Genomic DNA, 8,790 nt, shown 5'->3' with positions numbered 1-8,790 from the left:
GGAGAGAAGTGATCCTGCCCCTCTGCTCTGCCCTGCTGAGACCTCACCTGGAGTCCTGTGTCCAGCTCTGGAGCCCCCAGCACCAGAAGGATGTAGATGTATTGGAGTGTGTCCAGAGGAGGGCCACCAAAATGGTCAGGGGAATGGAGCATCTCTCCAGTGAAGCCAGGCTGGGGGAGTTGGGGCTGTTCAGCCTGGAGAAGAGGAGGCTCCAGGGGGACCTTGTAGTGACCTTCCAGTGCCTGAAAGGGGCTTGATAAAGGCAGGGGAAGGTCTATTCAAAAGGGTTTGTAATGACAGGACAAGGAGTAATGGTTTTAAACTAGGAAAGGATATTAGAAAAAATTTCTTTAATAAAAGGGTGATAGACCACTGGAAGGGCCTGTCCAAAAAGGTGGTGGGGGCCACACCCCCAGAGTCATTCAAGGTCAGGCTTGATGTGTCTCTGGGCAACCTGACCTAAGCAGAGAGGTCCCTACTTGGGGAGGGAGGTTGGACCAGATGACCTCTAGAGCTCCCTTCCAGCCTAAAACATTCCAGGGTTCTATGATCTCCCGCTCATGAAGCTGATGGAGCTGGAGGAGCAGGGTCTGGAAAGAGCTGCAGCAGCCGGGGTCACTGGACAGAGCCCAGAGCCCTCTGCTGCCACAGCTCCTGCAGAGTGTTTATAATCTGACCTCACTCAAGCTTCCTTTATTGTTCTGGGAAATGAGCCATTTTTTCCCATTTTAGCCTAGGGCATGACATTTGTTTGGGTGCAGGCAGGGTAGAAGAAGAAAGTTAAAATTCTTCAAAGAGGATGACTATAGGGAAGGATGTTACAGCTGGTGCTGAGTCTTTGTTCCTTGGAATAGCTGGTGACAAGGATTAGCCCAGAGGCTCTGGGACCCCTTCAGGCCCCCCTGAAATCCTGCCCTCACCAAAAGCCTCAGGTCACAAAGGACCTACCCCTGGGGCAGAGGGATGCAGGGTGCTTTGCCTGAGGGCTAAGAGCTGTCCCCAGGCTGATGGGGAAGCCTTGTCTGGGGGGTACAGCTCACCCACGGGGGCTGCACCACCTCAGCACCATCAGAAGGACCCTGGAGCACGTGAAAGAATATTACCCTGTCCCTGCCACTCCTGGCAGCCGTTTGAGCCTCTTGTCCAAAAGCCCACAAGCAAATGCAAGCTCTGGGGTGTGGGGTGCCCTGTTTGGGAGATGCTGGTGGTTTCATGTGGGGCAGAGCTGCAGTGCCCCAGGGGTGACAGCCTTGTCCCTCTACTCACAGCCTGGGGAAAAGGTGATCCCTGACCAAGTCCCCATCCCCAGCAAGTCCCCCCTGAGGCTGCACCTCTCTGCACAGTCCCCGAGGGATGCAGGAGGCCACATGGGGAGGCTGCAGGGCTGTGGCACACGGGCGGGCAGTGCCAGAGCTCCCTGAGCCCTCCCCTCTGCCCCGGGAGATGTGGGTGCCAGGCAGAGCCCGTGCTGGCCGGGGTGGTTGGACAATGGCCCATTTGAAGGGCACATCTGGGGTGGCAAAAGCTTCAGCATCACAGCGAGGATGGGACCTGCACTTCAGAGAGATGCTGCAGAGCATCCTAACCTACAGCCTCCACACATGGGAAGTGGTTTTGCAGCCTTGCAGCGAGCCCAAAATAAACTGTGATGCTAGCAAACATCTGAGCTCCACTACGTGACCACTCCAGCTGGAAAGCTCACACCTCACTGTGGGAGTGGGGTTCACACCTCCCATGGGTGTTCCTACCCCCCACCAGTCTGGGAGGGGAAGGATACCAGACACATCACTGCCAACGCCCTGCAAAGAGAGGGACCAAGCCAGTGCTGGTGGACATGGGGTCTTCAGGAGGTTCAAGGACCATACATCAAGGAAGTCCTCCAGCTGTGGCAATGACCCTGACACAATCTTAAAGGTTAACCCTGGTGTCAGCCCTCTCCATGTGAGCAGTGGGTGGCTGTGATTCTTGGCCATCCCCAAAGCATCCATGGCCACCCTGCACTCTGTAGGCCACTTCCAGCCAGCCCACCCAAACCTCCTGGAGAGCTGGGCTCCAGGAGCACTAATGAAAAGGAAAACAATTGATTTGTGGCTTGCTCCTTTTCCTTTTCCTTTATTAGGATGAACACACAAGGCCCAGAGGGTTCACTCATAAACTGGTTTTCATTTTCATCCTAGATGAGCTCTCAGTTTTCAGCCTGGTCTTCCTTGCTCTTTCTAGAGGACTCACCAAAGATCTGAATGAGGTGGGCTGTCCAGGATGCAACCCCAGCAGACACACTTTGTCTGGTCCTCCCAGGGATTTGCAGGGTTTGAGGGATGCTGAGGGGTGCAGGTCAGGAATGCTCCAGCCCCTGGAGCCAGCAGCTGGGGCAAGTCAGGAGCACAGCTCCACAGCTCAAAAAATGGCTAAAACTCAAGTTTTCCTTCTTTTCCTTTCATGCTAAGGATGGAGAGTGGTGTGGAGCAAGGAGGTTTTTCTATTTCACTTTAATTGACTTTGAAATACTGTACACTTAATCCTCTTTGCTTTGGTTTGTTTCAAAAGAAAGGCCGGGAAAAATCTGAGGCATCAGCCATTAGAAAGTATTTCCTGAGGGTTGGGGTTTTTTTCAGAAAATGCCTTTTCTGGAGGAAGATTGAACCTTTAATGAGATGATACATTTTTCTTATCAGCTACAAATGTGCTGCTGGCGTGATGCAATTTCAGGGAAACACGAGGGGGTCACTTGTGCAACGCGTCCGGCGGTGGCTGGAGCTTGCTCACACCACCCTGCTGGGATGCTCATGGTTGCCCCTTCACCTTCACAGATGGTTCCCAGTCACTCCCACAGGCACAGGTTCCCACTGGAGTCGCTTCCAGGACATGACAACATCTCCAAAATTCCAACGTTTCTCCAGAAATGTCCAGAATGGTGGGCGTGAAATTTCTGGACACTGATGGAGAGTCACCGGTGCCCAAGCTCTGAGCAGGGCAGGGTGGAGACTGCTGCAGATGGAAGCAGAGCTTGGCCTGGTAGAGGCAGTTTGAACTCAGGACATTTTTAAGTACTTCCTTTACCAAGCAGATTCTGATTCCTCAGCATTAAAACCTGCTATAAATAGCAGCTTAGATCAGCCAGTCTCACCATTCTTTTTCAGGGTTCTCCTTTCATTCAACATGGAGAATTTCCCTATTTTTGCTCTCGCCAAGTCTATTTTGGGGATTTGCTTTACTTAGCACTTTCTCTGGGATTTTTTGGGGGACTTGCAGAAAAACTCTATCATATCCCTGTGTGTAAATCAGGGCAACGTCAACCAGACTGCTTTGGGTGGCCTGTCCTGCTGCCTCCAAGCACTGGTGGTGGTAGGGCGAGGGTAGACCACAGGCTGAGCCATGGATCCTGAAACCACCTGGATCCATCTTACACCACCACTTTGCTGTGCTGTGAACCTAATTCCTCCTGAGATGCTCCAGCCCACTTTGGCCACTCTTCCATGGCCACTTTTGCATCTCAGAGCATCTCCCAGGTGAGGTGGTCCAGCATCTGAGTCACACAGGTTCTCCTCTTTCTAAAAGGGTGAGGAGCTAGAAGAAATCACTTCCTTGCTTCGTCATGTCTGCAATGCAGAGGAATGTGTAAGGAAACATTCTCCTAGGAGCATATTGCAACATCTCAGAGCATCACTGATATGACTACAGCCTCCAACCTCTACCCAGTCTGCAAAGAGCTGGCAGAGTGGAGACTTTAGTCAGATTTCTAAGGAAGAAACCAACCTCTTAGGAAGCAAACACCCTGACTTGGGGTCTTTTTTGGCTTTCAGCTGTAGAAAAGCTTCTGCCCTTCCCTAGCCCCTGTTATACACATTATGTAGACTAAACTGATCCTAAACAGATCCTAAACTGGCTCAGCTGAACTAAGGAGATTTTTTGTTAAATAAAAATAAAATGGTCCCTGACAGTCCAAAATAATTTGGCGTCTGCTTGCTGACCAACACAAGAAGTCAGGGAGGTTTTCAGCTGCCTCAAACAGAAAATTGTCTCATTGCAAAAACGTGAATGATCACATTTCCAACTAATTCTCCTGTTTGAAAGGGATTTGGGTTTTGTGAGAACATTTCTGCCCCATAAATGGCATTTCTCCTGCCGGTGTGCCTTGGGAGCGGGGTAGGACCAGATGGCTGTAGGTGGCAGGTCTCAAGGCATGACCCATGAATGCCTGAAGGCACAATCAGAGGGGACAGCTCAGAGGCAAACCACGTTCTTACGTCGATCTACAAGTTCTATTCCCTGAACAACCAGGCAGAGGAGCCAAGTAAGATGATGTAAACTCCGAGCTGATTTCTGGTCCAACTGGCGTCCGTCTGAGCGCCAGGGTCCCACCTCCAGCCTGCCTGGGCGTCCTGCCTGTGGAAGCAGGATCCTTCCTCGTCCTCCAGGGGTATTTGGGGATGAGCAAGTTGATGAGCAAAGTAGGGAGTGAGGTCTGAGCTGAGGAGTGAGCCTGAGAGGTGCCTCTGTCTGCAAATGGCAAAGGGAAGGGTGGAGAGGGGACCAGATTGTGGAATCGTAGTATCATAGATTCTATCATAGAATCACAGAAGGTTTTGGGTGGGAAGGGACCTTTAAAGGTCATCCAGTCCATCCCCCCTGCAGGGAGCAGGGACATCTGCAGCTAGAGCAGGGTGCTCAGAGCCCCACCCAACCTCCCCTGGAATGGTTCCAGGGATGGGGCCGCGACCACCTCTCTGGGCAGCCTGGGCCAGGGGCTCACCACCCTCAGTGTCAAACATTTCTTCTTTCTCTCTAGTCTAAATTTCCCTCTTTTAGTTTCAAACCATCACCCCTTGTCCTGACTCAGCAGGTCCAGTCTTATAGGACCCCTTTACATCCTGAAAGGCCACCAGAAGGTCTCCCCAGAGCCTCCTCTTCTCCAGGCTGAAGAACCCCAACTCTCTCAGCCCTTCTTCACAGGAGAGGTGATGGGCCATGGTGTGGCCAGGAAGGTGACACTCAGGTTGGCAACACTCCATGGGGTAGATCTGCCATCCCTAGCCCAAGTGAGGGGCATGTGCACCACCACAGCTCCCAGCAGGACTCTCCTCTAGGTTGGGCCACCTCTGGGACTTCTCCTGTGCAAGTCTAGGACCGTGTTGTCCTCCAGACCCTTCTCTATCTGGGCGAAGCAGAGCAGCCCACGTGCATGGAGCTAACCACAGCCATGGGCTGCCCTGCCAATCCTTCTACCAGCTGTGGCTCGTGGAGGGCTGTGCACAGCATGAAGAGCTGAAGCAACGTTTGGAAAACACCAGGTTATTTACAGAAGGGTCTGGTCTTCACACCTGGGTCAACAGCTGGGAGCTTTTCACAGAAACCTGGTGAGTCAGTGCCCAGCGCTGCGGTCGGGGTGGGAGAGGTGCCGGTGGTGCGGTTGGGTTGTGTGATATCCATGTTGTGTGATAGTCCTTCCACTGACTTTCAGCCAGCATCTGCCAAGACGTCACCACTCAGGGATGTCTTGAAAACAATGAAATGGAGCCATTTCATAGGAATGCATCTGCTTGTCTCTTGAGAAGATATATCCTTCTAAGAACAGCTCGCTACAGCTGGACAGCCCCCAGCTCCTCCCAGAACCTCCATCACCTCCCTGCTAGGCCTTCCCTCTCCTCCTCAGGGACAAAGAGCGCTTTGGTAGACCTCCATGGTAGTCTGTGTATAGGCTGGTGGCTTCTTCCCAGTGAACCATGGCTGGTCGCAGCCTCTGGAGAGCTCTGGGCTCTTACTCGCTCCCATCCAACGTGGTCATTCCTCCTTGTCTGTGGTCATTACAATTTTCTCCCTTCTGCTGAGACTGGGTATTCTTTTCTTCCTGGACATCCCATTTTCTGCCCATGCCACCACTGCCCAATTGATCTATCTGTGGTCTTCAAAAGTGTTTTCTTCCTCAGTCTGCTCCTAGAGCTCCTTCTGCCTCATGGTCAGGTTCTCAGTCAAAGTCTCCATACTTCTTTTGGCTCTTTGCATGTCCATGCCTAGTAACAATAGGCCTGACCTATGATGTGCCCTTAAAATTTAAGTCTAATCTAAATCAGTCATTTAGGGTCTCCTTACATGACCTAGAGTGCAGCAGACACCTCCAGGACATGACACCCCATCTCAGCTCTCCCTTCTCTTTAGCTAAGGAGGAAAATCAAGGGGTTCAGTTTCTGGGACTCTTATTTCATGCTCACTTCTTATTTCATGCCTGTGCAGGTGCCAGCAGTGTTGTCATGACACATGTAGGACACGTCCTCAGTCCCCTCAGTCTATGTGAAGCATGTACAGGACATGGAGCCTACTGGGGATGGCTCCCATCTCCTTCCACTGGGGATGGCTCCCATCTTCTTCTACTGGGGATGGCTCCCACCTCCTTCCACAGGGGCAGATGTGGGAGGGAAACAGTCCATGGCAGAGGAGATCTCACCCCTAACTGGCCTCAACCCACCCCATGCTCTTCAGCCCATTTGCTCTTAGAGGGCTGCTCTTTTGCCTCCAACCTTGGGTTGGGCAATAGTGGCCTGGTGACAAATGCAGGAACCTCCACAAGGGAACTTCTTACTAAAGGGGCATGCAGGAAAGAAGCAGAAATAGCCATGGTGACTGTTGCATATCCTGTGTCACTGGGGAGGCACTAAATCGAGGGGGGAGCTTCACCCTTCCGTTGCTGGGGCTGCTGCTCTGTTCCACCACGAGACTGCACCACAAGCAGCCTCTTCTCTGCTGGAAATTCCACCATGCCTACGCAAGAGCTGCATGGATCTCCTCACCCCATAAATTGGGGAGCTGCTGGGTGTCTCAGCAGACAGAAAAGAGGCTTTTGAGCTCCACTTGCCTGCTTCAGCTCCAGCCACCACTTCTCAGCTGACATGAAGGTCTCTGTGGCTGCCCTCACCATCCTCGTCGCCGTCTTCTGCCACCAGAGCTCTGCTGCACCACGTAAGTCTGGGGCTCTTACCCCTTCTCTCTAAATGGGCATAGGAGGGATGTCACTGCTGGGACAAGGCCCTTTCTGGCACTCCTTCCACCCCTTCCCACATCAGAAGACCCTCTAGCAGGTGCTCCAGGGCACTGGGGCTCTCCTGCCATGGGGGAGGGACAGCTGAAAGCAGGGCATGGGCTGTGCCAGTGCCAGCACGGCGTGAAGCCAAAAGAGAAAGAATCAAAGGAAGAAGAAAGATCTCACCTTTCTCTTCCTCCTCCAAGTCCTCCATACTCTCCAGACCCAAAAGTCTGTGGTGCCAGCTCCCTGCCCCTGCTCCCCATCCCTTGTCACTGCTGACAACTGTCTTTGCTCTTCACAGTAGGCTCCGACCCACCGATCTCCTGCTGCTTCACCTACACGGCCCGGCAGCTGCCCCGCAGCTTCGTGGAGGAGTACTATGAGACCAGCAGCCAGTGTCCCCACCCAGCTGTCATGTAAGTCCTCTGCTCCAGGGCAGGCTGGGCTCTCCCTTTGGGCTGAGGATCCAGAGGGGGAAAGCCAAGGGGTGGGCGCTGGCCCCAGGGGGACAGGAGGTGATGCTCCAGCAGGGTCCTGCTCCACCCCTTTGCAAACCAGCTGGTGGCTGCTTGACGTGGTGGGCACGGCACGCTGCTCACCCAAACTCTGCTGGTCCTCAGGAGAGGCTGGGTTTGGGGCAGGGCTCCTCTCCCCTCCTCCTGAGGCCTGGAAAACGTGCCTTATGAAGATCAGCTGGGAGAACGGGGGTTGTTCAGTCTGGAGAAAAGGAGACTGAGATGTGACCTTAGTGCTCTCTGCAACTATCTAAATGGAGGTTGGAGTGAAGCTGGTGTTGGTCTCTTCTCCCAAATTACTGTTGATAGGACAAGAGGAAATGGCCTCAAGTTGCACCAGAGGAGGTTTCAATTGGACATTAGGAAGAATTTCTTCCCTGAGAGAGTGGTCAGGCACTGGAATGGGCTGCCCAGGGAGGTGGAGGGGTCACCATCCCTGGAGGGGTTCAAAAAACGAGTAGATGTAGCACTTGAGGCCATGGTCTAGTGGTTAGGGAGATGTTGGGTGGAGGGCTGGGCTTGATGATGCTAGAGGTCCTTCCCAGCCACAGTGACTCTAGCAGTTCATCACCATCCCACCCAAACCTTTCCCTCTCTGCTCCCCACAGCTTCATCACGAGGAGGGGTCGCCAGGTCTGCGCCAACCCCGAGCAGGAGTGGGTCCAGGAGTACATGAACGACCTGGAGCTGAACTGAGCTCTGGCACAGACCCCCCACCCCGCGTGCCCCGGCTGCCAGGGCAGGCAAGCCACGGCCAGCTCCAGCAGAAATGCTTCCATCTCATTTAAAGCTAGCTGAGAAAACCTTCCAGCAGCTGACTTTCGTGTTTTTCCTATTTAATTTTTCATAGAGGAGGGATCAGGTGCAATAACTCCACTCCAGCCAAATAAGGATAGTATTTAATAGATCTATTTTTTTAAACGAAGACTTATTCTCAGGTTCTGTTTTCTGTAATTCATTGTATTTTTGATGGTAATATTTAATTCTAATTTCAAGAAATAAATATTTTTGTAAGAACTTTCTGTCCTTGCCTCTCTTACAAGCCTCGGCGATGACAATAGGTGAGATGATAACAGTGGCAACGTGTTCTTTATTCCCTTTTCTACCCTGTCAAAACCCCCACGAGCTTTAACTACCTGAACGTCCTGTTTTGCAAAATAAGAAGAGAAAAGTCATGAAGGAGGAGGTATGAGAAGGGCACGGATGATGTTCAGGTAGCTTGGCTCAGTCTTTTTATAAGGTATTTAATCACTACTC

General features: G+C 52.4%; 1 protein-coding gene across 3 annotated transcripts; it reads left to right on the top strand.

The window, feature by feature from the left end:
- The first annotated feature begins 6,884 nt into the window (after nucleotides 1–6,884).
- LOC103774403 (C-C motif chemokine 4 homolog) lies at nucleotides 6,885–8,229 on the top strand. 3 transcript variants are annotated; one of them, XM_008941807.1, is made up of 3 exons: nucleotides 6,885–6,954; nucleotides 7,323–7,434; nucleotides 8,142–8,229. In XM_008941807.1, the coding sequence occupies exons 1-3, from the start codon at nucleotides 6,885–6,887 to the stop codon at nucleotides 8,227–8,229; spliced, it is 270 nt and encodes an 89-aa protein (XP_008940055.1). The 3 variants fall into 3 exon arrangements, with proteins under 3 accessions (XP_008940055.1, XP_008940056.1, XP_008940054.1); XM_008941808.1 differs by having other exon boundaries at nucleotides 7,320–7,434; nucleotides 8,157–8,229; XM_008941806.1 differs by having other exon boundaries at nucleotides 7,320–7,434.
- Nucleotides 8,230–8,790: the final 561 nt, after the last annotated feature.

Source organism: Merops nubicus, unplaced genomic scaffold, assembly GCF_000691845.1.
Source record: "Merops nubicus isolate BGI_N331 unplaced genomic scaffold, ASM69184v1 scaffold16666, whole genome shotgun sequence".
Lineage (NCBI taxonomy): Eukaryota > Metazoa > Chordata > Aves > Coraciiformes > Meropidae > Merops > Merops nubicus.
This window is presented reverse-complemented; position numbering and strand designations above follow the sequence as displayed.

Excerpts from the sequence above, each read along its gene's own strand:
- LOC103774403 (XM_008941806.1), top strand. The coding sequence starts at position 6,885 with ATGAAGGTCTCTGTGGCTGCCCTCACCATCCTCGTCGCCGTCTTCTGC. Across the intron at positions 6,955-7,319 it reads CCAGAGCTCTGCTGCACCAC|TAGGCTCCGACCCACCGATC; the intron begins GTAAGTCTGGGG and ends TGCTCTTCACAG. Across the intron at positions 7,435-8,141 it reads TGTCCCCACCCAGCTGTCAT|CTTCATCACGAGGAGGGGTC; the intron begins GTAAGTCCTCTG and ends TGCTCCCCACAG.